Below are 19,326 nucleotides of genomic sequence, written 5' to 3' on the forward strand. Positions count from 1 at the left end.
CTGTGGAAACAGTAAAAAAAAGTTAAGTATTTGCCAGAGGTTCAGGAAAATGAGGAAAGTAAATACAAATAGATGGAGCACAGAGGATTTTTAAGGCTATAAAACTATTGTATACTAGAGGCCCAGTGCACAAATTCGTGCACGGGTGGGATCTGGCCAGCCTGGCCCCAATCGGGGTGGATCGGGGCTGGGCCTGTGGGGAGGAGGAGATGGCGGGGCCTGATCAGGGCTGGACTGGCTTGGGGAAGGGGCTGCAGGCGATTGGGTGGCAGGCCCCACCCCCATTTGGGGTTGGAGGCCGATTGGGGGCGGGGCCGGCCATGGGGAGGGGCTGTGGGCAGTGGGCCAGCCGGCCCCACCCCTGAATAGGGTGGGGAGTGCTGATCAGGGGCCAGCAGCCTGGGGGAGGGGCATGGGTGGTTGGCCAGTTGGCCCTGCTCCTGATCGGGGTGGGGGGGCCAATTTGGGGAGGGGCTGCGTGGGGGGTGCTGCAGGAGATTGGCCAATTGGCCCCACCTCCTATTGGGGTAGGGGACGATCAGGGGCGGGGCCAGCCAGGGGGAGGGGCTATGGGAAGTTGGCTGGCCAACTCCGCCATCTATTTTGGTGGGGTGGCAGTCAGGGGCAGGGCTGGCCAGGGGAAGGGGCTGCGGTCTGATCAGGGTGGTGGGGGCCCTCGGGGGCATGGCTGGCCAGGGGGGAGGGGCTGCAGGGGGTTGGCTGGCCAGCACCGTCCCCTATTGGAGTGGGGTGTGTGATCAGGGGTGGGGCATCCAGGGGGAGGGGCTACAGGAGGTTGGCCACCCAGCCCCACCTCCTATTGGGGTGGGGGGTGCGATCAGGGGCAGGATGGTCAGGGGGAGGGGCTGCGGGCCTACTGTGGTGGGGCTGGCTGATCAGGGTTGGGGCTGATGGGGGTTGGGGGTGGAAGGGAGGGGGCATTTGGCTGGCCGCCCTGCGCTTAATTGGGGTGGGAGAGTCTGATCAGGGGCAGGCCGGCAGAGGGGAGGGGCTGTGAGGTTGGCCGGCTGGTCCCACCTTCTGATCGGGCAGTTCGCTGGCCACAATGGGCATCATAGCAACCGGTCGTTATGGCTATTACGGTTCCTGGCTTTTTATATATGTGGATGATACTATAATGGTGGGCATGTGACATTATGCATTTGTCAAAGCCCATAGAATATACAATACAAAGAGTGAACCCTAATACAAACTATGGGCTTTACAACTGATAGCCCTAATGTAATGTAACAATAGGGGAAACTGTGTCTGTAGGTTGGTGAAAACTGTGTACTGTGGCCTTAATTTTTTTGTAAATTTAAAACTGATCTAAAAAATGAAGTGTCTTAATTTAAAAACATACACACAGCCCTTGCTGGTTTGGCTTAGTAACTAGAGTGTCGGCCTGCGGACTGAAGGGTGGCGGGTTTGCTTCGATTCAAGGGCTTGTACCTCAGTTTCAGGCTTAATTCCCAACCTGGGTTGAGGCACGTGCAGGAGGCAGCCAATTGATGTGTCTCTCTCACATCAATTTTTCTCTGTATCCCCCTTCCACTCTCTCTAAAATATCAATGGAAAAAACATCCTTGGGTGAGGATTAACAAAAACAAAAAAACAAAACCTACAGGGAGGATTAAAAATGGCAGTGGAATATGTGGATGCTGCACGGACACAATCCCAGGACCAAACTGGAATTACAACTAAAATATATAAAAACTTCCTGAATAATAAACAGAAAACTTGCTAGAGAGAACCCTGATAACTGAGGATGGAAAGTGGAGACTGCAAAGACTGGTAGGAGGGGCAAAGGTGCAAAAGGGCTGGCCAGGCTCCCACAGACAGCATCTGAAGTTCCCTAGAGATACCTCAGCTGGGGGTGTTGCCACTGAGAACTCTAATCCCCAAACTGGGTCCCCTAGCAGAGAGTACCAGAACTGGGAAGGGTACCCACATAACATCTGGCTGTGAAAAGCAGTGGGGTTGCTGTCTCCCAGGGAGAGATGGCTGGAAATTTAGGCACTCTCTTAAAGGGACAACACACAAAATTACCTGTGGAGCCACTCACCTTGTGCTCCAGCAGAAGGAGGGCAGAGTGGAATGGAGCTGCATGAGGAGAAGCCAGGATAGGGACCTCTGGGATTAGAGCTCAGAAACCAGACACCCTGGTTTCCTGTGCTGAGTCATTCCTTCATGCCGCAGAGGTCATCTTTTTCGTGCAGACAACTGCTATCTTTGTGGTTTTCCCTGGGGGAAAGACAATTGACCCACCCTATTGGAAAACACTTTGCCCCACAGTATGGAGTTTCTGAGGCCCATTAAGAGACTGAGAATAACATCTCGCCTCCAAGCAGAAGCAGTTGCCCCACCATGTTGAAAAAAACTCTAGCCATACCTGTGGATGATTGCCTGAGGGCAAGTCAAGAGGGAATACTATCAGTCTGTAGGCAGAGGCAGTCTCTAGAGGCTTTTTGAGTCTTTGCCTGATCTAGTTAGTCAGAAACAGCTTTTGACACTACCCTGTAATGGAGATTAAGAGGCATAGCAGGTCTACCTAATATATAGATGTAAACCCAAACAGGCAGCCAAAATGAGGAGACAAAAGAACCACCCCCCAAATCAAAGAATAAGAGAATTCTTCAGAATAAGAGTTAAATGAGATAAGAAATATATCTGATATAGAGTTCAGAATGATGGTAAAGATGCTCAATAGCATGAGAAAAGATATAGTAACTATGAAAACAAAGAATGACATAGAATAAATAAAGAACACAATGGAAGGAATACACAGCAGATTACGAGAAGCCAAGGATCAAATCAGTGAATTAGAAGACAGGGTTTGAAAAATCACTCAATCAGAGAACCAAAAACAAACAAACAGGAGGACAGCCTGGCTGGTGTGTTTCAGTGGCTGAGCATCAACCTATGAACTAGGAGGTCATGGTTCCATTCCCAGTCAGGGCACATGCCTAGGTCACAGGCTCAATCCACAGTAGGGGGCATGCAGGAGGCAGCTAGCCAATGGTTCTCATTGATGTTTCTATCTCCCTCTCTGTTCCTCTCTGAAATCAATTTTTTTAAAAAACCATAGGAGGACAGCTTAAGGGAGCTGTGGGGCAATGTGAAATGTAATAATACCTGAATAGCAAGTGAGCCAGAAGATGCAGAAAGGGAGAAAGGGATAGAGAATGTGTTTGAAGAAATAATAGCAGAAAACTTACCTAACCTGGTAAAGGAAAAAGTCATACAAGTTCAGGAGGCACAGAGAACCCCAAGCAAGAAGAAGCCAAACAGGCCCACGCTGAGACACATCATAATTAAAATTCCAAAAATTAAAAACAAAAGAGGGAATCTTAAAGGCAGCAAGAGAAAAGCAAACTGTTACTTACAAAGGAGCTCCCATAAGGCTGACACCTGATTTCTCATCAGAAACTCTACAGGCCAGAAGGGAGTAGCATGAAGTACTCAAGGTAATGGAAAGCAAGGATCTGAAATCAAGATTACTATATCCAGCAAGACTATCATTCAAAATAGACAGTGAAATAAAGAGCTTCCCAGACAAAAAAAAAAAAAAAGGCTAAAGGAGTACATCACCACCAAGCCAACATTATAAGAAACTAGAGGCCCGGTGCACGAAATTCATGCATTGCGGGGGGGGGGTGGGTTTCTCTCAGCCCAGCCTACACCCTCTCCAATCTGGGACCCCTTGGGGGAATGTCTGACTGCCAGTTGGGATCAGGCCTAAACTGGCAGTCGGACATCCCTCTCACAATCCAGGACTCCTGGCTCCTAACAACTCACCTGCCTGCCTGCCTTATCACCCCTAACCACTTCTGCCTGCCAGCCTGATCACCCCCTAACTGCTCCCCTGCAGGCCAATCGCCCCCAACTGCCCCCCCCTGCTGGCCCAATCACCCCCAACTGCCCTCCCCTACAGGCCTGGTTGCCCCCAACTGCCCTCCCCTGCCAGCTATCTTGTGACGATGTGGGGGTGACCCTCTTGTGGTGGCCATCTTGTGGTGGCCATCTTGTGACGTGAGGGTCAATTTGCATACTACCTCTTTATTATATAGGATGCTGAAGGGACTACTGTAATGAGAAGAAATAGAGAAACCTAGGCATACAGAATTAAAATGGCAATAAATAAGTGCCTATTAATAATAACCCTAAATGTAAATGGATTTAAAAACAAAATCAATGAAACCAAGAGCTGGTTCTTTGAAAGAATAAACAAGATTGATGAACTGTTGGCCAGACTCATCAAGAAACAAAGAGCCCGGCTGCTGTGGCTCTGTGGTTGAGCATCAACCCATGAACAGGAGGTCACCGGTTTAATTCCTGGTCAGGGCACATGCCCAGATTTGCGGACCCGATCCCCAGAGGGGGTCATGCAGGAGGCAGCCAATCAATGTTTTTCGTCAATGTTTCTATCTCTCTATTCCTCTCCATTTCTCTCTAAAATCAATTTTTAAAAAACATTAAAAAAAGAGAGGACCCAAATAAATAAAAAACAAAAGTGGAGAAGTAACAACACCACAGAAATACAAAGGATTCTAAGAAAATACTATGAACAACTGTATGCCAACAAGCTGGACAATGTGGATGAAATAGACAAATTCCTAGAAAAATACAATCTCCCAAAACTAAATCAAGAAGAATCAGCCCAGACCGGTTCGGCTCAGTGGATAGAGCATCGACCTGCTGACTGAAGGGTCCCAGGTTCGATTCTGGTCAAGGGCATGTACCTTGGTTGCGGGCACATCCCCAGTTGGGGGTGTGCAGGAGGCAGCTGGATCAATGTTTCTCTCTCATTGATGTTTCTAACTCTATTCCTCTCCCTTCCTCTCTGTAAAAAATCAATAAAGTATATTTTAAAAAATTAAAAAAAAGAATCAGAAAACCTGAATAGGCCAATAACAACTGATGAAATAGAAGCAGTAATTTAAAAAAAACAACTCCCAACAAACAAAAGTCCTGGTTCAGACGGCTTCACAGGGGAGTTTTATCAAACATTCAAAGAAGAACTAATACCTATACTCCTCAAACTATTCCAAAAAATCCAAGAGGACAAAATACTTCCAGGCTCTTTTAATGAGGCCAGCATTATCCTAATTCCAAAACCAGATAAAGACACTACAAAGAAAGAGAATTACAGGCCAATATCCCTGATGAACATAGATGCTAAAAACCTCAACAAAATATTAGCAAATTGCATCCAGCAATATATTAAAAAGATCATATACCATGACCAAGTGAAATTTATTCCAGGGATACAAGGCTGGTACAAGTCAATAAATGTGATATAGCACATAAACAAATGGAAAAACAAAAATCACATGATCATATCAATAGATGCAGAAAAAGCACTCAACAAAATCCAACACCCATTTTTGATAAAAACTCTCAGCAAAGTGGGAATAGAGGGAGCATATCTCAACATGATACAGGCCATATGAAACCTACAGCCAACATCATACTCATTGGGCAAAAACTAAAACCATTTCCTCTGAGTACAGAAACAAGACAGGGATGTCTGCTTTCACCACTCTTATTCAACATAGTACTGGAAGTCCTAGCCACAGCAATCAGACAAGAAAAAGAAATGAAAGGCATCCAAATTGGAAAGGAGGAGGTAAAACTCTCATTATTTGTAGATGACATGATATTGTACATAGAAAACGGTAAAGTCTCCACCACAAAACTAGATTTAATTAATAAATTTGGCAATGTTGCAGGATACAAAATCAACACCCCAAAATCGATGTTTTTTTTAATACTCCAATAATGAATTCTTAGAAGAGAAACTAACCAAACCCATTTACCGTTGCAGCAAAAAATAAAGATACTTAGGAATAAACTTAACTAAGGAAGCAAAAGATCTGTACTTGGAAAACTATAGGATGTTGAGAAGATATAAACAAGTGGATTGGTAGAATCAACATAATTAAAATGTCATACTACCCAAAGCAGTCTACAGATTCAATGCAATCCCTATTAAAATACCAAAAGCATATTTCACAAATCTAGAAAAAATACTCCAAAAATGTATATGGAATCAATAAAGACCCTGAATAGCTGCAGCAATCTTAAGAAAGAAAAACAAAGTTGGAGGAATCACAATACCGGATTTCAAATTATACTACAAAGCCACTGTAATCAAGACAGCATGGTACTGGCACAAGAACAGGCATATAGATCAATGGAATAAAACAGAGAACCCAGAAATCAACACAAGTCATTACGCCCAACTAATATTTGACAAAGGAGTCAAGAGAGTCTCTTAAATAAATGGTGTTGGGAAAACTGGACAGATACATGCAAAAAAAAAAAAAAAAAAAAGAAAAGAAACTAGACCACCAACTTACACCATACACAAGGATTAACTCAAAATGGATAAAAACCCTAAATGTAAGTCGGGAAACCATAAAAATCCTAGAAGAAACCATATAAAGCAAAATCTCAGGCATTTCTCATAGCAATATGTTTATGGATATATCTCCTATGGCAAAGGAAACTAAGGAGAAAATAAACAAATGGGACTACATCAAAATAAAAAGCTTCTACACAGCAAAAGAAACCAACAAAATGAAAAGGGAGCCCACTGCATGGGAGAACGTATTTGGCAATGATATATCTGATAAAGGGTTAATATCCAAAACATACAAGGAACTCATGCAACTTAACAGAAGGAAGACAGACAAGCCAATTAAATAATGGGCAAAGGACCTAAATAGACACTTCTCCAAAGCGGACAATTAGATGCCCAAGAGACATACGAGAAAATGCTCAAAGTCACTGATCATCAGAGAGATGCAAATTAACATGACAATGAGGTTTCACCTCACACCTGTCAGAATGGCTACCATCAACAAATGACAAGTCTTGGTGAGGATGTGAAGAAAAGTAAATCCTAGTACACTGCTGGTGGGAATTCAGACTGGTGCAGCCATTATGGAAAACAGTATGGAGTTGCCTCAAAAAATTAAATATGGAACTGCCATTTGACTCAGTGATCCCACTTCCAGGAATATATCCTAAGAAACCCTAAACACCAATCAGAAAGAATGTATGCATCCCTATGTTCATAGCACATAGCTAAGATCTGGAAATAGCCCAAGTGCCCATCAGTAGGTCACTGGCTCAAAAAGCTATGGTACACTCCCAACTGGCCTTGCTCAGTAGTTGAGCATCGACCTATGAACCAAGAGGTCACATTTCAATTCCCGGTCAGGACATATGCCTGGGCTATGGGCTCAATTCCCATTGCAGGGTGTTCAGCATACAGCCAGTCAATGTTTCTCATCATTAATATTTCTATCTCTCCCTCTCTCTTCCTCTCTGATATCAATCCTCCTATATAATAAAGAGGTAATATGCAAATTGACCCTCACACCCTTGCCCAAGATGGCCACCCTCATATGGTCAAAGATGGCTGCCACAAGATGGCTGGCAGGGAAGGGCAGTTGGGGGTGACTGGGCCTGCAGGGGAGGGTGGGCAGTTTGGGGGGACCGGGCCTGCAGGGGAGGGCAGTTGGGGGCGATCGGGCCTGCAGGGGAGGGCACTTAGGGGCGACCAGGCTGGCAGGGGAGGGCCATTGGGAGCAATCAGGCCAGCAGGGGAGCAGTTAGGCGTCAGTCAGGCTGGCAGGGGAGTGGTTAGGGGGTGATCAGGCTGGCAGGCAGAAGCAGTTAGGGGCAATCAGGCAGGCAAGCAGGTGAGCAGTTGGGAGCCAGCAGTCCCTGTGGGATTGGGCCTAAACAGGCAGTCGAACATCCCCCAAGGGGTCCCAGGTTGGAGAGGGTGCAGGCTGGGCTGAGGGACACCCCCCCCCCCCCGTGCATGAATTTCGTGCACCGGGCCTCTAGTAAAAATATAATTAAAAGACAAAAGCTGTGGCACATTTATACCTTGGAATACTATGCACCAGTAAAAAAATATCTCTTAACCTTTGAGACAGCATGGAGGAACCTGGAAAGTATCATGCTAAGTGAAATAAATCAGTCTGAGAAAGACAAGTGTCACATGATCTCACTCATGTGGAATCTAAGTAATAAACTGTTGAATGGAGTAGATCCAAAGACATGGAAGCATGGGACAGAGAGCAGAATCTCGGAGGGAAGGTGCGGGAGGATGGGTGGGTGGGTGAGAGGTAATCAACCAAAGGCTGTATGTGTATATGATCACCCATGGACACAGACAATAGGGTGGTGAAGGCCTGGGGTGGAGTATGGGGGAGGGCTGAAGGAGGTTAATGGGGGAAAAGGAGGACATATGTAAATACTTTCAACAATAAAGAATTATTTAAAATAATAATAAATTCAAAACATAAAAAAAGACAGGTAAAAGTGTTATCAGGGATGATGAGAAATAGGAACTCTCATACATTGCTGATGGGAATGGAAAATGCTGAAAGTACTTGGGAAAACAGTATGGCAGTTCCTCACATGTTAAACATGGAATTACCACATGACCCGGCCATTCTACTCCCAGGTATATACCCAAAAGAAATGAAAACATATGTCCACACACAAAAAAATTCATACAAATGTTTATACCAGTATTATGAATAGCCAAAATAGAAACAATCCAAATGTTGGTGAACCGATTAATGGATAAACAAAAGGTGATATATCCTGCAATAGAATAATATTTGATGAGACCAAGGAAGGACTACATGCTACAACATGGATGAACTATGGAAACATTCTTTTTTTTTTAATATATTTTTTATTGATATTTTACAGAGAGGAAGGGAGAGGGATAGAGAGCTAGAAACATTGATGAGAGAGAAACATTGATCAGCTGCCTCCTGCACACCTCCCACTGGGGATGTGCCCGCAACCAAGGTACATGCCCTTGCCCGGAATTGAACCCGGGACCCTTCAGTCCGCAGGCTGACGCTCTATCCACTGAGCCAAACCGGTTTCGGCTGGAAACATTATTCTAAGTGAAATTATTTCGTCACAAAAATGACATGATTCTTTTTGTCTAGAATATCTAATTCAAAGAAACGGAAAATACATTAATATGTTTCAGAAGTTGGGGTTGGGGGCAATAGGAAATGACTGCTAATGGGTAAGAGATTGCCTTTTTGGGTGAATATGTTTTAAAATTAGATTGTGGTGATGTTTGCAAAATTCTCTAATGTAGAAATGTTTGAATTTTACACTGATGGTTTAGCAAACTATATCAATTTTTAAAAAGCATTTCTGAACCTCGTAGCCTTTTAGGTAACTTTATGGAGTTAGCAAAATCAGATGCCAGAGGGAAAAGATTTAAAAGCCTAGTTTATTTCCCTAGACTCCCATTCTTCCTCTCAGGCTGTCCAATCTAAAACCTTTACCTAGATATTTATGTGTTTTGTCCAGCTTTTCCAGTTGTCCTCAGTTGCAGGGTTTCTCAGAATTTCTGCTATACCACCTGAAGCCTCAATAGGCAGCTTAAGCTCATTTATGGCTTTAATATCTGTATTTAGATTTATATCTCTAGTCTAGCAGGTCTTAAATTTTATAATCTAGGGAGCCCTTTGCATTCTTTAATGTTATTTGAGTTTTTGATTATATAGTATAAATCTACCAGTAATTACCATAGAGAAGTTAAAATTAAAAATTTTTAATTGATTTGATATAAACTGATTTGTTCCATTTATTTTATGCACTCATTAACTGATTCTTGTATGTGCCCTGACTGGTGATCAAACCCACAACTTGGCATATTGGGACAACATTCAAACCAACTGAGCTACCCAGGGCAAAACAAAACTTTTAATGTTTTTAAATTTCCTTTAAAATAACAATAGGAGAAATAACAAATGAACCCTTGTGCACTGTTGGTAAGAATGTAAATGACGCAGCCACTATGGTAAACAGTATGGAGGTTCCTCAAAAAATTAAAAATAGAACTACTATGATCCAATTCCACTTCTCAATATTTATCCAAAGAAAAAAAAGCACTAACTCAAAAAGATATATGTACCTCCATATTCATTACAGCATTATTTATAATAACCAAGATATAGAAACAACCTAAGTTCTCATTGATGGATAAATAAAGAAAATATGATATGCACACACAGAATAGAATTATTTAGCCATAAAAAAGAAGGGTATCTTGCCATTTGCAACAACATGGTTGGACGTGCCCTGACCAGGGATTGAACTAGCAACCTAGGTATGTGCCTAAATAAGAATCGACTCTGCATCCTTTTGGTGTACGGGTTGAATCTCCAATCAACTGAGCGACCTGACCAGGACACAAAATTACATTTTTATATATTACTAGGGGCCCGGTGCACGGATTTGTGCACTGGTGGGGTCCCTCAGCCTGGTGTGCACCCTCTCGCAATCTGGGACCCCTCAGGGGATGTCAGATTGCCGGTTTCCCCCGAGGGATATAGTAGTGTGTGAAATGGCAGGCAGCCGGCCATGGCGCTGCTCCCGCTCATCCCGGCCCTGCTGCACCTGTGGCTGCCGCAGCAGCGAGAGAGGCTCGCACCCCTGCAGCTGCACTTGCCAGCTGTGAGCCCAGCAGTCAGCTGATCGGCGTTGCTGCTGTGGGAGCGCACTGACCACCAGGGGGCAGCTCCTGCATTGAGCATCTGCCCCCTGGTGGTCAGTGCTCATCATAGCTACTGGCCAGTTGTCCAGTCGTCTGGTTGACCGGTCGCTTTGACTTTTATATATACAGATGTGTCCCAATACATAAACTAAATTCTTTTAAATGCATTTGTCTCTTAAGTTATATAAAAAAATAAGATTTATAATTATAAGTCAAAATTACAGTAACATGCTAGCTTTTAGACTAATAGTTTTTTTCTTTAAATGTGCAGTCTCTTAAATCATGTAGAAAACAAAAGGTACAATTGCAAACCATTGTTACAATGTACTTATTTTATTTTGCTTATTTTTAATTGACTTTTAGAAAAAGTGTGTGTGGGGGGGAGGATCCATGTGAGAGAGAAGCATCAAACCCGCCACCTTTTTGTGTAAATGATGATGCTCCAACCAACTGAGCCATACCAGTCAGGGCAATAGTACTGATTTTATAATAGCTCATGCATTTCTCCTTATTGAGATCTTTTTCTCTGAGTGGCTTCCTGTTACTATATAGCATTCTTTCATTTCATCCTTTTAGGGCATGTCCATTGATGATAAACTTCCTCAGCTTTTGTTTACCTGGAAATGTCTTAAATTCCTTCCTCACTTTTGACAGAATGTTTTGCCATATAAAATTTTTGAATTTTTTTCTTTAGCACTTTGGATGTATCAGTACACTACATTCTGGCCTCCAAAATTTCTGATGAGCAGTCTGCTGATAATCTTACCAAGGATCCCTTGATGTGATGATTTGCTTCTCTCTTGCTGCTTTCAAGATCCTTTGTTTGTAGCTTTTGAAAATTAGATTATAGTGTATCTTGGGATGGGTTTCAATAAATTCACATTACTAAGAGTTTGTTAAGCTTCTTGAATACTGTCTTTCACCAAATTTGGGAAGTTGTCAGCCATTATTTCTTCAAATATTCTCTCTGCCTCTTTCTTTCTTCTCCTTCTGGGTCTCCCATGAGGCAGATGTTCGCTGGCTGATATTCCACAGGTCTCTTAGACTCCCTTTTCTTCAATCTTTTTTCTTTCTGTTCCTCAGGCTTAATAATTTCCATTGTCCTATCTACAAGTTCACTAATTCTTTCTTCTGCCTGCTCAAATTGGCCTTTGAATTTGTGTAGTGAAATATTTTTTGATCCTCACCCAAGGATATGTTTAGAGAGGAAAGAAGAGAGACATAAAAGTGAGAGAGAAACATCTATCGGTGGCCTCCCATATGTGGTCTGACCGGAAATCAACCCCACAACCTAGGTATATGCCTGGACTGGACACTCCAACCAACTGAACCACCTGGCCAGGGTTGTCTAGTAAATTTTGTTTTTTTTCAGTTAATGTACTTTTCAGCTCCAGAATTTCCTTTTGATTACTTTTCTCCTTATTTGATTAGTTTCTCCTTATTGATAGTTCCATTTTTTCATACATTGTTTTTTTTTATGTTCTCCTTCTTTTAGTTCTTAAGCATTTTCAAGATGGTTGTTTTAAAGTCTTTGGCTAATATATCTGCCATCAGATCTTTCTTAGTAACAGTTTCTGTTTATTTAATTTTTTCCTCTGCATGGGCCATACTTTCCTGTTATTTTTGTGTGTGCCTTCTGATTTTTTATTGAAAATTACATTTAATGTAATTACTCTGGAAATCAGATTCTCCCCTTTTCCCAGGGGTTTGCTCTTTTGTTTTTTTGTTATTGGTATATATATATATATATATATATATTACTGACTTTTTTACAGAGAGGAAAGGAGAGGGATAGAGAGTTAGAAACATCAATGAGAGAGAAACATCGATCAGCCGCCTCCTGCACACCCTCCACCGGGGACGTGCCCGCAACCAAGGTACATGCATGCCCTTGACCGGAATCGAACCTGGGACCCTTCAGTCTGCAGGCCGATGCTCTATCCACTGAGCCAGACTAATTAGGACTGTTATTGTTTTTTGATTGTAGGATGTGTCTGTTCTGTGGCTCAACCAGCAGTGTAAATTTAAGGTCTTTTCTGAGCCTTTCCTGGGCATGGGGTAACTTTCTAGTTTTCCCCTATAGATGTAGTTTTTAAAGATATATATATATATTTAAGTTGATTTCAAAGAGAGGAAGGAAGAAAGAGAGAGAGATAGAAATATCGATGAGAGAGAAACATCCATTGGCTGCCTCCTGCATGCCCCTTACAGGGGATGGAGCTCACAACCCAGGCATGTGACCTAACCAAGAATCCAACTGTGACCTCTTGGTTCATAGGTCGACACTCAACCACTGAACCATACCGGCCAGGCGATGCAGTCGTTTTTTAATATCTTAGTCTTTATTGTCTGACTCCTAATAGAGGAAAAGGACAAAAATGACTGGGGGCAGGAAGGAATGGCATTTGCCTGTTAAATCCCCTAATAATCACTTCGCCTAGACGGGTAAGTGCAGTAACAATGGCCAACAGCCTCTGTCTGCATTCAAAAGCAACAATCGACAATCAGCACAAATCCCAATATTTGTTAGGGTCTGAGAGCAGGGTATGGGGAGCTGTTGCTATGCTAATTGTTGATATTAACTGTAATTTACCTCCAAGTCTTCCCTTGTAAATTGCAAGCCTTCAACAGACTCCAGAGTTCTAGATTATGCCAGTGTAGTTGTTATCTAGGTGGGAAGACAGATTCCTAGTGCTTCCTACTTAGCTATCTCCCCAGAATCCTGTCTGTCTAGCCTATTGTTGCGCTGGTAAACTTCTCAGACCTTAGACCTCCACTTCCTGCTGCCCACACTCACTCCTGGCATTTGTTCCTTGAAAGCTTCAGAACGTCACTACTCACCTGTGAAGGCTCCCCTCTCTGGACATCAGTTTATCAAGGCTTTCTGTATCTGCTGGTCTTTGATACTTCCACATATATGTGTGATTTTTATACTATTTTGTGGTGTTATCACAGGAATGGAGGTTTTCTGTGTTTTTTTTATATCCTGAACTGAAAATCATCTAATATTGATTCTTAATCCTCTTCAATCTGTTTTTGTAGATCCTTGCCAGAGTAATCTTCAGTCATTTACTTAACCCTGACCCAGCCTTTGCTCATGCTCTACCTGGATCCTTTTACCCTTCTTTGCTGACTGAATTATCTGCTAATTCTTTTATCATGCCTTTTTCTGAGGCATAATGTTCACTTCTCCCTCCAGAGAACAACTGTCTTATACTTCTCTGTTCTCACAACATTTTGCTTATCCTCATTTATGATAATGTATTGAGAGCATTTGCTTTATATGTCTGTCTCCCGGTTCTAATTTGAGTTCCATGAATATTTGATGGTCTCAAAGTAATTTTCTAATTTTATGAGACTAGAACAATGGCTCATAACTAGTGGGCATTAGGTGTGCTCTATGAACAAATTGAGGCACCCATAAAAGGGCATCTCAGATTTTCAGCAGATACTTATTTTCTGCTTGACTTTTGCCATTGTATTCAGAGCTAGGGATACCAAGCCAAACAAGCATAGTCCTGCTTTCCAGGAACTCATTAATTTATTGTTTTATATACTGGTTTAATATACAGTACATTTAACATCTATGTGTTAATATTGTGACTTGTCGTATATCCTGACCCCTCCTTAGAACATAGTTTTATTATCATTTATGAAGTGAGAAGAATAGACCAGATGACCTGGAACACTTACCATTATTGACTATTGTTAGGTTTTTAAGCTCCTTGATAGCAGGAATCATGTCTTTCACTTCTACTGTAAGCTTGCATAGGGCAAAGTATAGTGAATCACATTCAGTGGTTGGTTAGCAAATTTTAAAGAAAGAGGTAATATCTGTGAATACGTCAAATGAATTTGATTCTATTTTTCACTCCACTGATCTTGTTTTGTCCCTTTTCTGTACTTCATAATATCTGTATTTCCTTGATGTAGATAATTCTCAACTTTTGTGTATAGCTTTTAAGATACATACATATGCAGGGTGGGGCAAAAGTAGGTTGTGAGTATGTGAAACAGTTTATTGTTGTGTTATTATTTATTAATTATTGTATTATTTTCCAAATGAACGACTGTAAACCTGCTTTTGCCCCATCCTGTATATATATATATTTTTTTTCCTGGAATCTGTATTTCTTTTTTTTAATTTTTAATTTTAATTTTAATTTTTTCTGTATTGATTTAGATATTACATATGTGTCCTTATCCCCCCATTGCTTCCCTAACCCTTACCCCCACTCATGCCCTCACCCCCCTAGTGTCTGTGTCCATTGGTTATGCTTATATGCATGCATACAAGTCCTTTGGTTGATCTCTCTCCCTCCTCCCCACCCTCCCCTGTCTTCCCTTTGAGGTTTAACGGTCTGATTGATGCTTCTCTGTCTCTGGATCTGTTTTTGTTCATCAGTTTATGCTGTTCATTATTATATTTATTACTTTACTTTATTTCTTTTAACAACCCCAAGAAGAAGGTAGTCATTTATCTCCATTTTTCAGCTAAGGAAACTCATAGCTGAACAGCAGTAGAGTCAGACTCAGTCCCAAGTCACCTGGCCCCAGATCCAGTGTACTCCCTATCTGTCTCCTCATCTGTGACATGAGGGCTTCTTCCAGATTTACTAGTAAGTGCCTGTGATACCCACCTATTAACACAGTGTCTCAGGGGTTTTTGGGAAGTCACAGAAATGTGCTAACTTTCACGTAATTGGTAAGATCATGGGGAGTCTCAGAGGACTGGTGCAAAGGTTGAGCATCACGTTGGGAAATAGACAGGAGCCAGGGTAGCTTCTTGAGTTCCAGAAGCAGGGACCTGAAGAGGTATTGCCATGGAGGGAGCAAGTGATTTTCAGTCTCTACTCAAGACTCAGAGCAAGGGAGGAGTGTTCTGTTGGCATGGTTTGAATCCTCTGTGTCCTTTGGTTATTAGTGCAGTGACATTTTGGGTTATAACTGGGGAGATTGCTTCTGGCATCTGCTAAGTATCAATCTGCTAAGTATCTTATATTATCAGCCCCCAGTAACAAAGAATTAGCCAAGCCTACTTGTCAATAGTGCTGAGAAGCCTGGATTTGATTAGGGGAAGGCACCTTGATTAATAGTCCCACCAGACTGTCATATTGGAGGCAGGAGGAAACTAAATCTACTCTTCCCCCAAAAGGTGATGATAAATGGCCAAAAGCAGCGCGCGCACGCACACACACACACACACACACACACACACACACACACACAAAGTGCTACAGACTGGGGCAGTAATTCCAATCTTGGAATGTGAAGATGAATTACATTTGTAAATGTAGTACTTGCGGTGGGTCAGGAAAAAAGAACATTCATAAAATATTTAAAATCTGAATTTAGGCTCTAACCAGACTCTAGGTGATTATTAACGTTTAAAGGAGGTCATTGAAATTAAACGTAAATTTTCATATAGAATAATCTATAAAGAATGTATAGTATGTACCTATTTAATTCAGTGGTAGTTTAGGTTTTTTGTTTGTTTATTTTTAAGTATATTTTTTATTGACTTCAGAGAGAAAGGAAGAGGGAGAGAGAAAAACATTAGTGATGAGAGAGACTCATTGATCGGCTGCCTCCTGCACTCTCCACACTGGGGACTGAGCCCACAACCTGGGCCTGTGCCCTGATGGGGAATCGAACCGTGACCTCCTGGTTCATAGGTCGATGCTCAACCACTGAGCCACGCCTGCAGGGTGATAATTTAGGTTTTTGATGGGAATTGTGAACAAAATCCTAGAATGAACCACACTCAGAATCAAACTGTCACTTACTAACTGAATTAAACTAAAGTACTTCTCAGAGAACTCCTAGTTTAAAATGGAACAACCTATTCTCTTGAACTGTTGAAGTCAGACATGACTAAACATAATTATATTCTCTAAATGGAAAAAAAAGTTCTTCAAACTGGTTTAAGCCAGCATTTAATTTTATTTTGATCCATGGACAATTTACCATGACTGTTTGCTAATTACTTAGTTATAGTAAAAATGTTTCACATTATAACTGATTGTAGGGTGTTATTTTGCAAAGGACCCTTTCACTTGTTAGCAACTTTGGATGTTGCTGGTACATAAAAATGTGAGTATGGTGATCTGTGGGATGTGTGGTCTATGTTAGAATTTCTCTAACAGCTCACCTTGTTCTTAGCCTAAACAGTAATTAGTGTAGTAGGAGATTGACTCGGCCCCAAATATTCCTTCCTTCCTTCTAACTTTATTCACACTCTTTGAATATGAGCCATATGCATGTGTGCTTATTTTGTGTTTGTATTTTGTAATTCCTTTGCTGTACCAGACCTGTTTACTACCCAGTGGAAGTGTAGAAATGACTGCTGCGTCTCCAGCTGTGCACTGAGCAAGCCTCTCTCTGCCTGGTCATTAGTCTCAGGTCTCCACTCTCATCTCAGTAGGTGTCATTTCAGGTGAACCACTGTCTCCCAGAGAAGATTGTGGTGTACCGGGATGGAGTGTCTGACGGCCAGCTAAAGACAGTTGCCAATTATGAGATTCCTCAGCTGCAGAAGTGTTTTGAGGCTTTTGAGAATTATCAGCCCAAGATGGTGGTATTTGTAGTTCAGAAGAAAATCAGCACCAATCTGTACCTGGCTGCTACCGAACACTTTGCAACTCCCTCCCCCGGGACTGTGGTAGATCATACAATCACAGGCTGTGAGTGGTAAGTGGACAAAACATGACATTTCAGCAAGAATATATATATTGCAGAAGTTACCCATTTCCTGGGTATTGAATGGGTAGGTTGCCTGGGGAGTTGTGAAATGGAATCCTCAGAGATTATACTATTAAAAAAATAAAGATTTAATGGGGATGTAAAGTACAGCATAGGAAATGTAGTCAATAACATTAGAGTAACTATGTATGGGGCCTGGTGAATACTGGAAATATCAGGGGGAACACTTTGTAAAGTATATGACTGTCTAACTACTATGCTACACATCTGAAACTAATACAAAATAATATTGAATGTAAATTGTAATTAGAAAAAAAAGTGCTAAATACATACGTTTCCATCTTTTAAAAAAATAAAGCTTCAAAAAAACTATTAGAAAAAACCAAACCAACAATAAAAGTTTTTACCTCTTAGGTGTAAAACTATTGAACATACATTCTTTTCTTAAGATCATGTATGCTTTGGGAAAAAGGGGGACATACCAGTATGTAATATTTTCAACAAAAAGATTTTTATTTTTTTAAAAAAGATCATGCATGCTTAATGTTCTGCACACAGAATGTTAGTTTCTACCACGATTCTTGAATAGCCTGTTGAGTCAGGAAACCCAAGTTCTAACTATGGTTTGGTCCCTGTGTGTCCTTGAGCCAGTTATTTGACCTCTCAGCCTTAGGTGAGGGAGCTAAAATGATGCTCCAAGATCTTTTTCATGTCTCTTTGGTCAAATCCAACCATCTCATTGCTGTCTTTTTTCCTTACTAGGGTGGACTTCTACCTTCTTGCCCATCATGTCCGTCAGGGTTGTGGCATTCCTACACATTATGTGTGTGTTCTCAACACTGCAAACCTGAGCCCCGATCATATGCAGAGGTGAGCTGACTAGTAACTTACTCTTTCTCACTATGACTGGCTAGCTAAGGTAAAGTCACTGCCCAACCCCAATAATATTTACCCCTTGAGTTTCTTCATGTCTTTCATGATAATGGTAACATTTTTTTTAATATATTTTATTGATTTTTTACAGAAAGGAAGGGAGAGGAGGGATAGAGAGTTAGAAACATCGATGAGAGAGAAACATCGATCAGCTGCCTCCTGCACACCTCCCACTGGGGATGTGCCCACAACCAAGGTACATGCCCTTGACCGGAATCGAACCCGGGACCCTTCAGTCCGCAGGCTGACGCTCTATCCACTGAGCCAAACCGGTTTCGGCGATAATGGTAACTTTTTGAGGAGTGGTTGGTAATCCTATTGTTCATTAAATTTACTTGGAGAGTTTAAAAAATACTGATGCCCAGGCTTCACCCCTAAGCAGTCTGAGGCATTTATGACTTTTAAAACCGCTCTTTGATGATTAATGAGATGCAGCTAATTGATATCCCAAACCCTTAAACTCAGATTATATAAATATTTTCCTGGAGTACTTACTCTTCTGCAGCCTGTTGAGGGGAAAAAAAAAATCTTGTTTTTCTTGTTTTGATATAAAAACAGGGGCACTTAACATGAGGGAATTCATCCATGTCCTCTTGACTTACAAATGGTGGAAATAGAAACAATTCCACTTAAAATAATGATTCCCAGCCCTGGCTGGGTAACTCACTTGGTTAGAACATCGTCCCAATACACCAAGGTTGCAAGTTTGATCAGGGAACATAACAAGAATCAACCAGTGAATACATAAATAAATGGAACAACAAATAGATGTTTCTCTTTCTCTAAAATCAATTTAAAAAATTCAGTTAAAAAATGATTTCCAAAAGTTGCCTCATGTAAAAAAAATTTTTTTTAAAAAAGATACATCAGGTATTCCTTAGTTCCTCAGTTTGCTGAAAAGTATATACCCAATCACACAATCACGTCCCAGAATGAAGGTGGAAAGTAATAAGCATAATATTTTCTTCTTGGCCTGCAGGTTGACTTTCAAACTGTGCCACATGTACTGGAATTGGCCTGGTACCATCAGAGTTCCAGCTCCTTGCAAGTATGCCCACAAGCTAGCTTTCCTGTCAGGTCAAATCTTGCATCATGAACCAGCCATCCAGCTCTGTGAAAATCTGTTCTTCCTGTGA

The 19,326-nt window shown here is 41.7% G+C and overlaps 1 protein-coding gene across 1 annotated transcript in view; it reads left to right on the plus strand.

Annotated features, from left to right (window-relative positions):
* The window catches only part of PIWIL2 (piwi like RNA-mediated gene silencing 2), a gene marked incomplete at its 3' end in the record, with an annotated part of 71,899 nt that extends 52,573 nt beyond the window's left edge, over positions 1-19,326 (plus strand). The window contains exons 20-22 of the mRNA XM_080674443.1: positions 16,992-17,245; positions 18,020-18,127; positions 19,170-19,326. Coding sequence (XP_080530569.1) covers positions 16,992-17,245; positions 18,020-18,127; positions 19,170-19,326 — 519 coding nt within the window. The remainder of the gene's footprint in view (positions 1-16,991; positions 17,246-18,019; positions 18,128-19,169) is intronic.

The sequence above is a fragment of the Plecotus auritus genome, assembly GCF_963455305.1.
Source record: "Plecotus auritus genome assembly, chromosome: 6".
Taxonomy (NCBI): domain Eukaryota; kingdom Metazoa; phylum Chordata; class Mammalia; order Chiroptera; family Vespertilionidae; genus Plecotus; species Plecotus auritus.